Below are 19,401 nucleotides of genomic sequence, written 5' to 3'. Positions count from 1 at the left end.
TCCAATCTGGCCTTCATCTTTTCGCTGGAGAACTAAGCTCTGTGCCTTGAATTTCCTTGTGGCCATCATGGGATGGGCTATTGGTAGTGATATATTTATGGAACAGATTTGCACAGTAGGGGATGACTAAAATATATTATAGAAAGGGACAGTCATCCAGACTGGCAGGAGTGTGGGGTAATGGAGTGAGAGGAGTTAAGAGTAAAGTTAGGCGGTGGCTATATGTGGATGGATGGATGTCAGCCTGCGGTATTTGAACTTTATTCTTTAGGCCAGTGCTGTCCAATAATACTTTCTACGATGAGTGCCCAGTGTGCCCAATAGCCACATGTGACTATTAAGCACTTGAAATGTGGTTAGTGTGAACGAAGAACTGCATTTTAAATTTCATTTAATTAATTTAAATTGGCATAGCCCCCTGTCACCTGTGGCTACCATATTGGACAGCGCAACTTTAGATGATAGGCAGCCAGTGAATGTGTTGGGGCAGGGAAATAATATCAAGTTGAGTTTTCACAGGATGAATTTTCCAGGGGTGTGTAGGCTGCAGGGGGTGGAGGGAAGTAGGTAGGAATAATATTGACAGTGTTTACTCTATGTTAGGCTCTTACTGTGTCCACACACTGCACTAAGATGACCTCATTTAATCCTCACAACAACTCTGAGAAAAGCACTGTTATTATTTCTGTTTTGTAGACTAGGAAACCAAGACACAGCAAGGTCGATGGACTTATTCAAGGTCACAGAGCTAACAAGTAGTGGTGCCTGGTGTAGCGTCCGGGCAGCTTGGCTGCAGAGCTTGGACTGTAAACCTCTAACCTGGAAGGAAGTAAATAAACCTTCATCGAGAGCTTACTTTGTGCCCTGATGCCGTGCATCTGTACGCCGTGTCTCATTTAGATATCATGGCAATCACATAACGTTGGTGGTCTTATCTCCTCTGTGGTTATGGAAACTTCGGCTCATCCATTTCTGGGGAGACCAGTTAAGGTTTCATTGCAAAATTCCACATCTGAGTTACTGAGGGTGGTTAGGGTGGAATCAGTGGGGAGTATACAGGAGGATATGGTATGAAAGATGTTGCGAAGGAAGAATCAGTAGGATTTAGCAATTGATTGGATGGCTGGGGTGAGGAAAGCGGGGGAGGATTTCTTCTGGAACAGTGAGATGAATGACAAACACAAATGCAGCCACGCCACGTGAGTTGAGAGTGTGGGCTCAAGAGAAAGACAAACCTGGTTTCAAATACAAGCATTGCCACCGACTAGCTGGACACCCTTGGGCCAGTCATGTCTCTTTGAGTGTCAGCATCCCTGTCGTTATAACGTGGATCAAAACACCTTCCTCCCAGGGCCGTGATGTGGCTCAGGTGAATGGATGTGAAAGCCCTTCCAGACTCAAGTCCATGGCCATGTGAGTCACTCTTCTGAATGTCCGTGAGGCAAGGTGTTAGGTGGAGATGGTTACCAGGCCTTTCTGCCTTTGATCATGGAGATGTTTCCAGAAAGCATGTGGGGGAGCCCCACCTCATCTTGGACACTAGGCAGAATTTCGGGCCAGTGAGTCAGCTTTGACCTGGGAGGAAAGAGGGGTCCTCCCCGGCCATCGCAAAGCAAACTTGCGATGCAGGTGCCTCCAACTCAACTGCCTCTTTCCACCAAGCGCTTTGTGTGTGTCGTCTCATTTGAGCTTCACAACAGCCTTCTCAGAGTAGGTACTGCTATCATTCCCATTTTGGAGAAGGAGATGGAGGCTCAGAGAGGCATAGTAATAGTAATTGGGTTAGTATTGGCATAGTAATTGGGCTAATGTCCTTCAGTTTATGGCTCGTAAAATGAGGGTTCAAACTGAGGTCCATCTGATCCAGAGGCCTGGCCTGTAGCTCTTGCAGATTGTGGATTTCTATCTCGAGAAACGGCTGTTTGGAGGCCTCCTGAGAGAGATGAGAGCTGAGGAGAGTGTTGAGGGTCCTTCTCTTTCTTCTCCCAGCACAGACATCTGTAGCTAGTGCTGGGATATCTATCTAAAGTAATTATGGATTCGGGGACAAAGATTGCTTCCCAAAGATGTCAGTTTTCCATTTTAGACCCTGGTGAGAATAGAGTACAGGAGATGGATCCACTCCAAAGAGAGAAAATAAAAATTTAATGACTTCATCTAGTTCTCTTTGGATGCAACAAATAAATTATAATGGCTAGAGTTGGGCATTTGGGAGTGGGTGCAGTATGAGGTAGAGTTGGGGTCCCATTGCTTTCTGGGGCCAGATACTCCAGAGAGGTCTCCTGGGATCAATGAGCTGTTTCTGATCCTTGGCTGGTATATCAGTTTATTATTGCTGGTATAACAAATTACCATGAACTTAATGCCTTAAAATGACACAGATTTATTACCTTATAGTTCTGGAGGTCAAAAGTCTGAAAATGGGTCTCATGAGGCTAAAATCAGGATGTCTGCAGGGCTTCATTCCTTCTGGAGGCCCTAGGGGACAATCTGTTCCTTGCCTTTTCTAGCTTCTAGAAGCCGTCCACATTCCTTGACTTGTGTTCCTTTCCAGCAATGACATCACTTCGGCCTCTGCTTTTATAGTCACACCTCCTTCTCTGACTCTTGAGTCTCCTGCCTCCCTCTAATAAGGACCCTTGTAATTACAATTAATTGGGCCCACCAACATAATCCAGTATAATTCCCATTCTCAAGATCCTTAATGTAATCACATCTGCAGAGTCTATTTTGCCATGTAAAGTAACATAATCACAAATTCCAGGGATTAGGACATGGACATCTTTGGTGAGGTGGGGGAAACATGTTATTCTATCTACAGGCCTGTGACCTTTGTGATTTTACATGTAATACGGGAGGAGTGGAGGACGATAGTACCTGGGACCTTAATCTCATTCTCTGCTGGAGCCAAGTAGCAGTTTCCCCTTTTACACAGGTCCTGCATGCATTCTCCCATCTGACCCTCAGCCATTTTCATTGCTCATCTGTCCCTTAGGCATTTGAGTTTGAGACCGCATTGTGTAGTCCTAAGAAAGCATGGCTACGGGTTGGATTCAGAGGGCTGTAGGCTGCAGGCTTTTAACCTCTACAGAGCAAGGAGTTATTGAATAAACTGTGAAGCATCTAGGAATTCTTGGCTCTTACGAGGTACCTGTTTGAAAGTAGGACCTGGTACGTGTTTCAGCAGCTCATTGAATGTTGGCTCTTATTTAAGAAAAGCTAGTTTTATCCTGAATTTGCCAAACAGAAATGTGGGGGTGTTTGTTTGTATCACAAAAGGGTTTAGTTTGTTTCTTTAAATAGCCAGCCCTACTACTTTTCTGTGAAGTGTTTTAGTTAGTGGGAAATGTGATTTGCAGAACTTTTCAGAAGCACGTTGTATAAAGTAAGTACCTGCACTGGAAGGTCATCAACTTTCCAGTCTGTTCCCAGCTTCTCTGTAGAGTATGCTGGAGTATAGCCAGGTCCCTTGGCATATTGAGTCTACCTTGGTAGGGATGGATTGTTTATTGTGTGGCTAACTGGAAGGCTGCCTAAAGAGACCTAGTTGATGACTGGTGTCTTCCTACCCCTGTCTATGGTGGTAGAATGTGGAAGGCCAGCCAGGAGCTACAGCTACCATGAAGTTGATTGGGCGTTCTTCTTTTTCTGTGGCTGATGATATTCATTCTTTTGTTCATTCATTCATCAAACATTTATTTACATATCAGTTATGTACCAGGAATTGTGGTAGACACTAGGAAACTAGAGATGAGCCCCCCTCCTTCCCTCAAAGAGAGTATGGATGAATAAGATCATAACTGATATTTTGGATATTTTGAAGAAAGGTTCTAGACTAAAGTAGTTGCTTATAAATGGTGAATGGTGGGCGGGGGGAGGAGAACTTTCCTAAACATCTCTGGGTTAAGGAAGAAATGAAAACCATAGTAATAGGCCACTTAGAAACTTAAAACAGTGATGGCACTAAATATAAAACATAGGATGCAGCCAAAGCTGTGCTTGAAAGGAAAGTTTTTAGCTTTAAAATCTTAAAACTTTTAATGAAGAAGAATGGGAAGAAATTAACTGAACAGTCAATTCAAGAAGCTTTAAAAAGAATAGCGAAAAAAAGCAGCAGACATTTGTTGAATACTCATGATACGCTAGGCACAGTTCTGAGCATGGATTAGCTTGTTTAATTCTGACAACACCACTGTAATATGGGTATTATTATTATCACCGTCATTTTTCAGAGAGAAAACTGAAGCACAGGGAGATAAGGTAATGTGCCCAAGTACTATAGTTTACAAATGATGAATGCATCCAAACCTGGCCATTTGACTCCAGATACTCCCCACTAATACAAATACAAATAAAAGAAGTAGGACAAGTGAGAGTAAAACTAACAATCAAGTAGGAAAAAAACAATAGAATTGAGAAATATGTCCATGATTTGCTTCTTTGAAATGAAAGAATAATAAAATAGACAACAAGGAAGATGAACCTCTGGAAAAAATAAAAAGAGAGATTCCCTAACAATACAATGCGAAGAAAGCATGAGAAAGGGCACAGCACCATCCCAGATAAGATGATGCAGTTGAAACACACTGAGAAGAACACTATGGATAATTCCAAAGGAAAATATAAATTCCAAAAGTTAGTTTGAGGAGAGAGTGAGGGAGAGGGGAAGCTGGTAAAAGCTCCAAATGGGACAGGACTGTCTGCTGTCATCCCTTTTATTCCACATTGTTCTGGAAATTCTTGACATGGAAATATAAGGGGAAAAAAAGAGGCATATCTATCAGGGAGGAGAAGAGAAAAATGTTATTATTGGGGATAATATGATTCTCTACATGGAAAACTTAACGGAAGCAACTGAAAACCCACAAAAACTATTACAAATTTTAAAAATACTTATAAAATAAATACACTGAAAGTTTATTTCTTTCCTATTTGTAAATGATAACCACTTGGAAAACAAAATGCGAAAGATTTCAAAAATCATAATAGCGTAGAAAAAGGACCTCTCAGATAATACTAAGTGAGAAATTTGTAGAACTATAGAGAAAATTAAGACTTTATTGGGAGACATAAAATAAAATTTTAACAAAGGGACACCCTATTCCTGCTAGAAAGACTCATCGTTATGAAAGTGTTAATTACCAAAGTCCCAATAAATTTTTTTTTCTGGGGGTGGGGGTGGGAAATTTACTAAATATAATTCCAATAAAAATTACATCAGTTTATTTATTTGTTTATTTATTTATTTATGGCTGTGTTGGGTCTTCGTTGCTGCGAGCAGGCTTTCTCTAGTTGCAGCGAGTGGGGGCTACTCTTCATTGTGGTGCAAGGGACTTCTCTTGGCGGTGCCTTCTCTTGTTGCGGAGCATGGGCTCTAGGTGCGTGGGCTTCAGTATTTGTGGCATGTGGGCTCTGTAGTTGTGGCTCGCGGGCTCTAGAGCACAGGCTCAGTAGTGGTGGTGCACGGGCTTAGTTGCTCCGTGGCATATGGGATCTTGCCGGACCAGGGCTCGAACCTGTGTCCCCTGCATTGGCAGGTGGATTCTTAACCCCTGCACCAGCAGGGAAGTCCCTCCATCGGTACTTTTAAAAGCTTGATAAACCGATTCTAAAGTTCACTTGGAACTCTCCGTGACTGCCAAGAAAATGTTGAAAATAAGGATAATGAGGGAGGACTTGCCCAACCAAGATATAACATGTTATAAAGGTACTATAATTAAATCCCATATTGCTTTATTATAAGACAGATCAGTGGAACAGAACAGAAGGCCCAAAGACAGACCCCAGGGTATATAATTATTTAGCATATAATAAAGTTGGCATTTGAGATCAGTGGAGAGGGGATGAATTATTCAGTAAAAGATGCTGGCACAATTGATTACCTATTTGGAAAAAATGGCAAATTAGATTCCCATGTCATTTCAGATAACCAAGAAATTACAGATGATAAAAGAGTTTAAAGTGCAAATGATGCCATATAAAAGTTAAAGAAAAAGAATTGTATTTATGGGAATTTGGGTCATGTGGGAAGGCTTTTTGAAGTGTAGTTGGATTAAGTTTTCTTTGTCCATTTTTTTCGTTTAGTGGTCTGCAAGTTATATATAATACTTCTATTCTTATTCCTAATTGTTAACACACATATTCAAACTTAAAATGTCCTAAATGCGGTTTCTCAATACCTATAAACTCCTGAGGAATAAGACAAGACTCTTAGCATATTGCACTTTTATAGTCTTTTTCCCAGCCCCATCTGTTATGACTTAAGTCTCTCTTCCCCCGCCCCGCTTTTCTTTTTGTTCTCTCTTTCACCACTGTTTGTTATGCCCCATTCATTCATTTTGTTGTTGTTTTGCGGAGTGTATATTCTCTATTACTTCTTTTGTGGGAAGTAAATTTTCCAAGTTCTCATATTCTGGAAATGTCTTTATTTTGTACTTTCACTTGAATGCTAGTTTGGCTATGTATGGGGTTTTAGGTTCAAATGACTTTTTCTAAACCTTTGAAGACATTGCTCCATTGTATTCTAGAATTCAAAGTTGCAGACAAGAAATCTGGTGTTAAAATTATTTTTGTTCCTTTGTCAGTAATCTTTCTCCTCTTCTCTTCCTGCCACTGCTGGACACGTCCTCACAACGATCTCAGAGCCTTGAAAATCCTCACCATTAGTTCTTTTTTTCATTCACATCTATTGACACTTGATAGTTTCTTTCAATTTAATGACTCAAATTCTTCTTAATCTTTAGAGGACTTCCTTCTATTTTCTTTAATTACACATTCTTTACCGTTCTCTCTGTTCTTTCCTGAGTATCCTTCTATATGGTTGTTAGAATTTTGGGATCTATCCTACAGTTTTGTATCGTTTCTTTTATTTTTTCTTGCTTTTTTGCAGAATTCAGGGAAAATCACTCAATTTAGACTCCAGTTTGCTAAGTTCCTCTTTAGCTGTCTCCATTCTATATCAGCCCAACCACTGAGTTTCCAACTTGGGCAGTCATATTTTTCATTTCCTGACCTTTGTTTTTCTTTGACTCTTCGTTTTGTTTCAAAATGAAAGTGGGCTTATTTTCCCTGATTATATAATTAATACTCATTGTCAACATTTCAAACAATACAGATGTAAGATTGTAAGTAAAAATAATCTGTAGTCCTACTGCCCAGAGATAACCATCAGTGGCATTTTTTGGCCACTGCTCATGGATTTCTCTCAGCAGTCACAGATATACAGGCACAGAGAGGGACCACCCCCCCCACACACACACACAGCACACACAGTTTGACACAAATGTCTTCAGACAAAGCATATATTATTTATAAAATACAGTAAATACTAAAACAGAAAGGGGAGAAAGCAAAGGAGAAAGCAATTGGCCCCTTTGGAACTCTTGTTCTAAACCACGCGCGTTTAAAATGTTTTTATTACAGAAAATATACGTAAAAGTAGAGAGATTAGTATAATGAATCCTTCTGTGTCCATCAGCCAGGTTCAGTAATGATCAGTCAAGACTCATTTTTTTCCCCATCTATAACCCTCCCCTTTCTATCTCCTTTATGTCACACTGAATTATTTTGAATAGAATCACCTTATCCATAAAGATTATAGGATGTATTCTTAGAGGAAAGTATTCTTTACCAAAAATAATCATAATACCATTATTACATCAAAAATTATAATTCCCTAATATCAATAACAATGATTCTCTCATACCATCAAAAAGTAAATATATCCACTTTTCTGATTGTCTCATAATTTAAAAAAACTATTAGTTTGTTTAAATTAGGATCCAAACGAGGTCTACATATTGCATTTAGTTGATGTGTTTCTTAAATCTCTTTGAATGTATGTTTCTCCTCTGCCCTGCTACTTCCCTCTTGCAGTTTTCCATTTTTTGTTTGTTGTTGTTTTGAGCAGTTTTAGGCATATAGAAAAATTGATTGGAAAATACAGAGTTTCCATATACTCCCTCAACCCCATTTCCACCCTGGTTCCCCCTGTTATTAACATTTGCAAGTGAAATAAATCAAAAAGAGAAAGAGAAATACCATATGAACTCACTTATATCTGGAATCTAAAACAAAAACCAAACCAAACCAAAACTAAAAAGCGAACTTGTAGATACAGAGAACAGATTGGTGGTTTCCAGAGGTGGGGGTGGGGAGTGAGTGAAATGGGTGAAAGTGGTCAAAATAAAAAGTTCTGGGGATGTAATATATAGAGAGTTGATTATAGTTCATAGTACTGTAGTGTATATTTGAAAGTTGCTAAGAGAGTAGATAAAAGATCTTATTACAAGAAAAAAAATTATAACTATTTTTGGTGATGGATGGATGTTGACCTACAGTGATGATCATTTTGCTGTGGTCATATATATATATATATATATAGGATCATTATGTTGTACACCTGAAACTAATATAATGTTATATCAATTATATCTCAATTAAAAAAATGAAGGCAACTATATTCAATGTCCTATGGCAAACCATAATGGAAAAGAATATTAACAAAAAAGAATGTAAAAAAAAATGAAATGGCGTGCCTTAGAATCGTTAGGAGTATTAAATGAATTAATATATGTACAGTGCTTGTAAAGAATCTTGCATTAGTGTGGTACATTTGTTACAATTGATGAGCCAATAGTGATACATTGTTATTAATTAAAAGCCATTGTTTATACTAGGGCTCACTTTTTGTTTTATATATTCTCTAAATGCAGCCGTCGCTACAGTATCGTCCAGAAGAGGACAGATGCTCTCCTCTTCTCTTCCAGTTTATTTGTTGAAAAAACGTCTTGTAGCTTACCACATTCTTGTGTATTGAACATTTTTTTTTTCTCATTGCCTCTCTGTGGTGTCATTTAAAATGCGTCTGTCACTTGTAGTTGCGGTAAATTGGTAGTTGGATGAAGATTCTTGAACTGATTCAGGTGTGATTATTTTGGCAAGGATACTTCACAGGTGGTAGGATTCTTCATAGCACTTTCACCAGCAGGCAGGTAGTGTCTTTTTCTGATGTTGGCAGCATTGATGATTGTTGGCCAGGTCCATTATATCACTAGTGGTAACCTTGAGGTTTCCTGTCCTGTTTTCATTTACTGAGAATGTCCTTTAGAAAGATTCTGAGCATGGTGCCCATCCTCCAGGAGTCCACAGTCTAGAGTTTATAAAAATAGATTTGAACAACAACAAAAAATAGTTTTATTTTGTATGTATTCTCTAATTGTCCCTCCCCCTAAGTAATATAGTCCCCAAATAGTGGAGCGTTTAACGCATACAAATTCAAACATATGTATGTACACATTTGGTTTCAAACTGCTAAAGTAACAATGTAAACATGTAGCCTGTTTCTTCCACTTAGTTGATGGTTGCTCCTGGGGGAGATGCAGGTGTGGGTCCGCCGTTCCTGCTCACTCTTTTTCTACATGCCCTTCACATTATGCATCTCTCTAAGTGTGATTCTAGTGATTAAATGTACATACTTCATAAGCGTTATGGACCTAAACACAAGCCAACAGCTAGCTTCCTGTGGTGCCCGATCTGAAATACAACATTCTGTTCCAAAAGTAGTGGAAGATCATACAACTTAAGCGATCTTCACTAAAGTGTAATTTTGAGCATATGTGATCTTTTGAACCCTAGTTAACATTACAAGCGAAGTAATTTGCAAGTTGTAACATCCGTGTACCCAAGAGTTTGACTTCAATAAAAGACAAGGTGCAGAAGCTGAAGGCATTGTTTATTTTGGTATAAAGCCTTTACTTGTCGGGAAGTCCAGGTTTAACGATTTCTTCCTCTCTTCCCCTCCTTTCCTACTCTCCACTTTCCTTTTCCCCCACTCCTACCCTTATTTTCTCTTTTGCAGTCTGCTGTTTTGTCGTGCACAAGCGGTGCCATGAGTTTGTCACTTTCTCCTGCCCAGGTGCTGACAAGGGTCCAGCCTCCGATGTAAGTAACGGGCCCTGGTCACCTCTCTCTGTCCACAGTCAGTGCATCCTTTTGGGTATCTGTGAGTGAGTACACTGAGACAGAAAAGTCAGGATGTCATGGTCCTGTAGCCTCTGAGACGATTTTCGTTTTAATGGGAAAGAACAAAACAACAAAACATTTTGAGAGGGGTGTGTGACTTCAAGAAACCAGCTAGTTTCCCTACTGTGATTCTGCAGAATGTCTTCATGTTTATGGCTGAGGCATGAGAGTGGTGGGCAGCGGCTAAATTTTTATGGCTACTATAAAAAGGTGTAGTTAGGATGGTACCTTACGGTGTACTTTTTAGCTCTTTGGTAGGGAATTTTTTGTACTAGGGCCCAAGAATTAGGAAGAAGTGAGCTTATCCTGCTACTGTGTACCCCCAAAGTATGATTACTGCTGGTGGGACAAGGGATGCTTCTGGGTAAACCTGGCAATTTTTGTTTTGATCATTATGGATTTATTTTAATATGGATTGGAAAATGTGTCTAGTAATGCTTTTGCATTTATGGTGGGGATATAAAATTTCCTATCTAGGTAAAGGTAGTTTGGTTAAATAAAAAATAAAGAGACTCAAGGAAAATATTAAGTGAATGGCAGTGTGAGTGCTCTAAGGATATGGCAAAGTCTTGGTGCAAGTTTACCAAAAGTTTGGGGTACCATGTGGATTGCCTACCCAACAGCCATTCCTAACCCCCACTCTTTTACTGGCAGAGGCCACCTCTCATGCTAAAAGCTGAAGATGCCTGATACTTGTTTTCCCAGGCTCCCTTGTAGCTAGTGAGCAAGCATGTGACCCAGTTCTGCTCAGTGGGAACTGCAGGGAAGTCTGGGCAGGGCTTCTAGGAAGACTTTCCTTTCTGATAAAGGAAGGCACTCCTTACTTTGTTCTGTTGGACATTTTTGTGGGAGGATATAATGCACAGAGTTGTGACAACCGTTTGAGTCAATGAGGGAGACACGGCTGACATCCTGAGCATGGCAGGGTGGAAGAGTTGAAGGGATCTGGGTCATCGATGACATTGGTGAGCTGCTGAGCCAACGCTGAGTTCTCTTATGCCCAGACTCTGTATGTGAGAGAAGAAGCACCTCTTATTGGTAAAGTCTCATTGTTTGCGTTATTCTTTTCCATGGAGCTGAAACTGTCCTGGACCTTCCACTATGCACACTCTTCCATTGGCCCAGTCATGAACTGCGTTCAGCGTACCCTCTGTGTAGCTGTCACCCCTGGTTCTCTTATTTTGTTCCTGCTTTGGTTCACCTTCCTGGAATTTTCCCCATTGGCTTTGTCTCCCACTGGTCCTGTCCTGGTCCCTTAGACTTGACATCTGACCTGAGGTTGCATGAAGTGGGTGGTGATAACTACCTCTGTTATTGCATATGTTCTTGCTGGCCTTCTATAAGTGGTCATCTGCCATTTGGCTGCAAATCAGGGGCATACCACGCACACTCTAGAGCTAATACTGAAGTTGCTTTCCTTGGAGACTGTGGTACTTGGGTTTAAAAACTCCAGGCATCAGAGAACAACCAAAGCCTTCACAGGCTTGTTTGCAGAGACAAAGATGGGACCATTCTTCATGTTCTCTCAGATCACACTCCCTGACCCTTTTAGTGCAATTCCATCTCTTGTCCCCAGGAAAGCAGGCAGGGAAGATTGGGGGGACAGCATGGCTCCATTATGCAAGCTCTGAATGTTCATGCAGACCAAGGCTTGGTACTCAAAGAGCAGCCAAGAGGATGGTGTTTCCCATATCCTGTCTTTATTCATTGACTTTTTATGTTGCCTAAGATAGAAAGAGCTCAAACTGTTTTATGTGAAAAGGGAAATTTTGGTCCCTGAAACTGAAAAGCTCCAAGGGTAGACTGGTTTCAGACACAGTGAATCAAGGGGCCGAAATGAGGTCTTCAGGAATCTCTTTCTCCATGTCTTGGCCCAGCCTTCCTCTGTCCTGGTTTCTGTTTCAAGAAGATTTTTCTCCTAACGACAGCATGATGGCTGTGGTACCTTTAGTCATAATGTCTTATCAGTGCTGCACTTCCAGTGACAAGAGCTAAAGTCTCATTGGACCCTGGGTCATATGTAACCAGAGGATGGTTATGCTAATTGGCAGGCCTGGTTATGTGCTTACTCCTGGCGAGGAGGGCCGGTGTGCCTACCCCATGATTTGAGAGTCGGGGAGAGGTGGTCCCTCAGAGGAGAACTAGAGAAGCAGTATTGTGTACTGGTTAAAATCGTAGGCTATGGATGGAGCCTAGACATGTGTAACCTTGGGCAGAGTACTTAACTCCCTTGTGCTTTATATTCCTCAGCTGAAAATGAAAGAACCCTACCATATAACTTTGCCACGAGTATCCAGTGTATACATATAAGACAGTGTCTGGTACGTATGTGAAGATGGTAATGACAGTGTTAATGAATTACAGTGAATACATGCTGGGCAGACAGCAAGGACAGATGTCTACCAAATATGTCTGAAGAATGAATGGGTCCTCTGCCTGCCACCTGGCAGTTGTCCTTCCTAGGAGTGTGTAGGCTCCATAAGTTGTAGGAGACCCTGCTCTTTGTGAATGGAGCCGTGCAGCCGTTCATTGCCTTGGGCACGGGGAGAGCAGGCAGTATTGCCTGCAGCCAGCATGCATAGGATTTGGCAGCCTACCTGAAATGATTCTATCTCTGGACACAGTTCCAAGAAGGCCGGTTGGCACTGAGGATGATGAATTGGTCCAGACTCCTGAACTGACTTGACTTGGTTCATTGACCTTTTTCTGTCCATGGGTGGAGACGTGATTAGAGATCTGGCCACACCTACTTGCCAACCTGGCCAGGCTCTCTGAGGTATGGAGGAGTGCCTTCCTCCTTTGTGACCTCTCAGGAGCTGGCATGCAGCAGGCTCATGGAGTAGAAAAGCACAGTCTCCATCCATGAACAAGGAATGTGCTAGGTTTTGTCCTCTACGTTCTGCTATTCCAAGTCCAGTCTGAGTCAGGGAATATTCTGGATATCGGTAGATCTTTGTGTGGTTGGCATCCTTCTAGGTCTCCATCATGGCATATTAGGCTACCTGAGGGAATTTTATGAATCAGGCTTTGTCCCAGTGAACCCAGCTACTGACCCAACCATTCAGTGCCCATGGGAACAGGCAATACATATGGGCACCCACCACTGGGGGACCTCAAAACACAACAGAGTTCCTGGGTGGTACTTCTGGTCATCTGTAGGCATCCTCCTGGTTCTTGGTCTCATCTGCTTGGAAATGCTCAATCCTGCTGTCTCTTCGACCTCTTAGGGAGACCAAGTCTCTGGTATTGCTGTAAGCATTACATATGGACATTACAGTTACCCAGCACTTAGAATACTGACCACATACACAGTGTCCTGAGAGATCTTCTCAGAACAAGAAAGAGAGGACTTGTCTCTGAGGGCTGGGACTAGGATGAGTCAAGTGAGGTACTTGTCTTGGGCACAAAAATTAAGGGATTCTCGCTTGTGTCTGTGGATGTCTGGTGGCTGGTTGATCTAGGATGGCCCCATTCACATGACTGTCAGTGAGCCGGTTGGTGGCCTGGGTGCCTTGGCTCTCCTCCACATGGCCTCTCATCCTCCACCTGGCCAGCTCTGCCTTGTTCACATGAGGTTTCAGGGTTCCAAGAGTCCCAGTGCATCAGTGCTTTTTCAGCCTGTGCATCATGTTTGATAATGTACCACTGGATCAAGTAGTCTCATGGTCAAGCCCAAATTCAAGTGGTAAAGAAATAGACTTCACTCTTCATTGAGGGGAAAGAATCTCTGGTCAAACTACTGAAGGTCCTGTTGACCCAGGGGACCACTGTGGAACAGAATCCCTGGAGGCCATCACACTGGACTTCAGAAAAGACCTGTGGATCTCACTGTAGTTCAGAGTCACAGATGACCTCAGTAGGAGAACAGACCTCATTTATTGCCTGCCCCAGGTCCCTGGCTGACTTAGTGCCCTCCAGCTACAAATGGGACTTGGGCAATTTAAGGATCATGCCCAGAGACAATGGTGGTTAAGAGTGTGGATTCTGAAGTCAGTCATACCTGAGTTCAGGTCCTGACTCTGCCAGTTACTCATGAGGTGACCTTGGGTGTGTCATTTTCCTTCTCTGTGGCTCAGTTTCCTTATCCATAAACTGGGATATTAGTACCAACCACATAGATTTGTTGTAATAAGTTTTAAGAAATCCTTAAAATGAATAAGAGTTAACTACAACCACAACAAAAGGATTAACAGCAAATGGATTACAGAGTCATTGCATGAAAGTGTTAAGCACAAGTGTCCTTGTAAGCCCCTGGTGCAGGTAGCTGAGGGCATTTCCATTGCTCTACTTACCTCCCTAGTCAGGGATATACTGATAATTCTGTCCATGCCTCCACCCAGATCATTCCCTTAGGATATAATGACTGTTTCCATTTCCATTACTTTACACAAAACCTCAAATTCTATGGTGCAATGCTGAGAAAAGAACCTAGACTTTGGAGCCAGAAAAAACTCAGTGTCAAAATCCAGTGCTGACACTTACGGCTCCATTGATCTTGGTAAAATAATTTCAGTTCTGTGACCCTTAGTTTATATCTTTAAAATGGGGAAAATAGTACGTATGTCATAGGGTTTTTTTTGGTGAGCATTCAATGAGAGTCTGCTTGAACCACGTCCAGAATAGTGTCTGGCACAAAGAAGGCACTCAGTAAATGGTTTCTAAATTATTATTAATCCTTGGAGGAGTCTCCTGCTCAATAAGGGATGCAGGACCTGCCAAGGAATAATAGGTAATAATAATAGCTGACTTTGTTGAGCAGAGGTTCTGTGCCAGGCAGTACAAAAGTACGAAAGGACTCTTGAGCTGGTTTGTCTGAAGATAATGTCTTCAACATTTTATGGTTTTAGAAATAATAATTTCTTATCATGCATATCAAGGTACTGAATAAAACTCACTGTTATGCCCTGTGCCCTCCTGATTCCATCACTAAATCAGTCAGTGAAAGACACTGGCAGTAATGTTGAGTGTATCCTTTTGTGTTTCTTAATCAAGTCTTATTTTATGAAGAAATATATTAAAAATGATAAATCATGTGTTAGATGTTGAAGATTTAATAAAAGGGAAATAAAAGAAAATTTTAAAAGAATGTTAGATTTATACATTAAAAAGAATATGCATATAAATGCTAATGGGCTTGAAAATCTGGTTGCAATGGATGATTTTCTAGGAAATTTAAAATTGGCAATTTTGTCTCAAGAAGAAATTGAAAACCATAACAGGAGAATAATCAAGAGAGAAATGAGAACATTGCCCAAGAAGCTTTTCTTCTCCCAGAGCTCCAGAATAATAGGCTTCATGGGTAAATTATTTTAAACTTTAGAAGAATGAAGGATTTCTCTTCATTTTGTTTTATTTTATCTTGATTTTTCATAAGAAAAGCCCAAGAAGCTTTTCTTCTCCCAGAGCTCCAGAATAGTAGGCTTCATGGGTAAATGATTTTAAACTTTAGAAGAGTATGAAGGATTTCTCTTCATTTTATTTTATTTTACTTTGATTTTTATAACAGTGAGTCTTAAAATATCTTTGTTTCTTTATTTTTGACAGGCTTTACTTTTTTGATTGAAGTATATTTTGATGTACAACATTATGTAAGTTACAGGTATACAATATAGTGCTTCACAATTTTAAAGGTTATGCTCCATTTATAGTTATTGTAAAATATTGACTGTATTCCCCTTGTTGTACAATATATCCTTGTGGCTTATTTTATACCTAATCTGTTCATTTTAAATTGTATCAAATTACAGAGAAAAAGTAAACCTTCACAATTTTAAAAATTGAAAATGAAATAAATCCAACTCAAATCAGCACTAGGAAAAGAGATCAGCTCATGGGAAGGACATTGAGAAGGAGTAAGAGCTTCAGGGACAAGGGCCTCAGACACTGGAACTGAGGATCCAATACTTGCAAGATGTTTTCTCATTATCAGCTGTATCAGTTAGCTTTGCTGTGTAACAAACCATTCCAAAGTTTAGTGGCTTCAAACAATAATCATTTATTATTTCTCATGATTCTGTGGGCTGCTTTGGTCATTCTTCTGATCTGGGTCTATTCAGCTGATCACTGCTGAGCTCTCTCATGTGTTTGGTCAGCTAGTGACTTGGCTGGTGCAGGATCACCTTGGATAGCTTCAGGAACATGACTGACACTTGGCAGCCTGTTGTCTGGTACACTTCATTCCTCCTCCACGTGGTCTCTTTTCCTCCCAGTAGGCAGGTTTAGGCTCTTTCACACACTGGTCTCAGGGTTCCAAGCACAGCAAGAGAGGGAAATCCCCAAAGCACAGGTGTTTTTCAAGCTTTTATTTGTGTCACAGTGGTTATGGCCAAGAACAGACTCAGAGGTGGAGAAATAGACTTCACCTCTGGATCTGCAAAGTCGCACTGCAGAGGTGCGTACAGGAAGGGGAGATTTGTGGCCATTTTGTAGTCTACCACACTGGCCCTTGCCTGCTCTGCCAGCTGTCTCATTTGTCCTTCCAGATCCTCTTTGCTTTCTCCCTGAGAGAGTGACCTGTAAGGGCTGCATCCGTTGGGGTTCCCTTACCCTCTGGCTCAAGGGGAGGGACTGATAGGAGATTGGAGGGTGAGCCCAGGGTATTTATCATGAGGTCTTCTTCGCTTTACTCTTTGAAGGTCGCTGCTCCTCTAAAGGCAGTCATCTCTACACAATTCTCTCCTTTTGGGTTCCAGGAACTACTCTCTTCCCTTGTCCCTTTGCTCTTAATTGCCCCCAGTTACTACACTCTCCCTCATGGTTTCTCAACACCATGCCCACACCTTTCTAAATAGTCCTTTCATGAAACCTGCCTTAAACTCTCTAATTTCAATATGCCATTTGTTTCCTGCTGGGACCCTGACTGATTTGTCCTTGCCTCATTTGTGCCTACTGTAGACAGGACATGTCTGTAAATATGTCTGTCAGCCTGGTTGTAGTTGACCCCAGGGAAAGATGGAAACCCTAGAGGAAGAAGTGGCCTTCTTTCTTCCTGCATTCCTAATCAGTCTCAGGAAAGGGTTCTGATTGGTTGGTCCTCAGTTGTTAAGGGAATGAACTCTTTACAGTTTATCAAGCCTGGATCACGTGGCATCCCTATGGCTCAGAGAGCAATGTATGTTATAAGAAGAGGGGATGGGAAACTTTGAGGAGCTGACAGAATCAGTAGCTGCCACAGTTTGTTATTATAAGCTACCTTCACCATGGTAACCAGCATAACCCAATAAAGTTGGCATAAAAAACTAAACTAGGGACTTCCCTGGTGGTCCAGTGGGTAAGCCTCTGTGCTCCCGATGCAGGGGGCCCAGGTTTGATCCCTGGTCGGGGAACTAGATCCCACATACTGCAACTAAGAGTTCGCATGTTGCAACTAAACAGGCCGCAAAGAAGATCCTGCGTGTGGCCACTAAGACCCAGCACAGCCAAATTAATTAATTAATTAATTAAAACAAAACTAAACTATAGTAAACTTAGAGTCTAAATTTAAAGATCCTAAATGAAATATTTAATACTATTTAATTCTTGGCATAGACATATTGGTTCAGATAGACTTGTTTTAGTGTGAAAGAAGCAATCTAGAGAGAAAAATAACAAAGAACATTTTGGTCAATATAACAAAATATAAAGACAAAGATAAAAATTAGCCAGCAAGGAACTGTGAAACCTAGAAAGTATACATTTCAGTTACCTAACCCAATGTAAATGGATTGAAATTCTCTACTAAAAGGAAAAGACTTATCAGACTGGATAAATGTATAATTCTAGGCATTGTACAAGAGAAACTTATTAGGTTAAAAATAAAAGAGGCAGGGCTTCCCTGGTGGCGCAGTGGTTTAGAGTCCGCCTGCCGATGTAGGGGACACAGGTTCGTGCCCCGGTCCGGGAAGATCCCACATGCCGCAGAGTGGCTGGGCCCGTGAACCATGGCCGCTGAGCCTGTGCGTCCGGAGCCTGTGCTCCGTAATGGGAGAGGCCACAACAGTGAGAGGCCCGCGTACCGCAAAAAAGAAAATAAATAAAAGAGGCAAAGATATACCCCCAAAACACACATGCATATAAAACAGGGCCTTAATAACAATATCAAAAGAAATAGGACTCAAAGTAAAAAGCATAAACAGGAGAAAGAGGGGAAAAGATTAGACTTAATTTACACACTCACCAGTGTGTGTAAATTAGTCTAATCTTTCTCCAGAGAATATTACCAATATGTATCAAAAGTGTTAATGACCTTTTTGGCTTAAGAATTTTTACTAAGGAATTATTTAAGAATATGTGTATATATTTAGCTAAATTGATATTCATTGTTTTAGTATTTAATACTAATGAAAAATTGGAAACAACCTGAATGACTGCCAGTTAGGGTTTTTGTAAGTAAAACATATCCATGTGATGGGATGCTGTACAGTGATTAAAATGTCACAATGTCTGGGATAACGGAAATGTCCTATGTCTTGATTGGGATGGTGCCTAGCCAGGTGCACACATTTTTCAAAACTCATGAAACTGTATGCTTAAAATCTGTACATTACTGTATGTCAATTATACTTCAATAAAAAGTCACAGTGATTAAAATGTTCTTGACATGGGACTATATAGTCATTATGAATGAAGAAAGCAGACAACAGAGGACATGTATGTATGATATATCGACAGATACACAAAAAACACACACATGTAGAAAAACACAAGACCACATTTCCTAAACACATTTTGGTGGCCACTTGTCAGTTCTGCTCAGTGTTTTATTCCAGATTGCTGCCTGCAGAACTCTGAAGGTCACTTTGGGAACTTCTGTAACTGGTTTCTACAATACAGTCTTGTTTCTGGTGCCACTTCACCTCCAGCATGGACTCAGCCTTCCCGCTTAATTTGGTTAAAATCAAACCTGAGTGAAGGCTTGGGTATAACTGTAAGCAATTGTAGTTGCTTCTAGATGTGGTTACTCTTTTTTTTTTGGCCACAAAGCATGTGGGATCTTAGTTCCCCAACCAGAGATAGAACCCGCACCCCCTGCAGTGGAAGTGCAGAGTCTTAACCATTGGGCCGCCAGGGAAGTCCCTAGATGTGGTTACTCTTAATATATTCCATCAGCTGGGAACCAGCTTAGTCCTCCAAATGGGAATCTTCAGGTGTTCTTGGTAAGATTCTGGCCCCTGTTGGCAAGTTCACCTTTGGCCCCAGAGGAGGGAAGTCCTAGTTCTGCCAATCCGGGCCCCACCCATTTCCTGCCTGAGCACTGGTGGCAGTAGGACATCCCTATCATCAGAGAAAGGGCCCCCCTCCTCTTCCATGGCATTGTCTGGTCTCCTTGGCTCAGAAAAAGGCAACATAACAGTCAACTGCTCTCTTCTCAAAGCCTGGGTTGTTTAGTCTTTCATAACC

General features: G+C 41.2%; 1 protein-coding gene across 4 annotated transcripts in view; it reads left to right on the top strand.

The window, feature by feature from the left end:
- The window catches only part of PRKCB (protein kinase C beta), a 311,334-nt gene that overhangs the window by 120,880 nt on the left and 171,053 nt on the right, over positions 1 to 19,401 (top strand). For all 4 annotated transcript variants that reach the window (XM_024744607.1, XM_024744606.1, XM_024744608.1 and 1 more), the window contains one exon: positions 9,860 to 9,942. In XM_024744607.1, coding sequence (XP_024600375.1) covers positions 9,860 to 9,942 — 83 coding nt within the window. The remainder of the gene's footprint in view (positions 1 to 9,859; positions 9,943 to 19,401) is intronic.

The sequence above is a fragment of the Neophocaena asiaeorientalis genome, unplaced genomic scaffold, assembly GCF_003031525.2.
Source record: "Neophocaena asiaeorientalis asiaeorientalis breed wild unplaced genomic scaffold, Neophocaena_asiaeorientalis_V1.1 scaffold91, whole genome shotgun sequence".
NCBI classification, from domain to species: domain Eukaryota; kingdom Metazoa; phylum Chordata; class Mammalia; order Artiodactyla; family Phocoenidae; genus Neophocaena; species Neophocaena asiaeorientalis.
The sequence above is the reverse complement of the archived record's forward strand: the minus strand, read 5'-3'. Positions and strand labels throughout refer to the sequence as shown.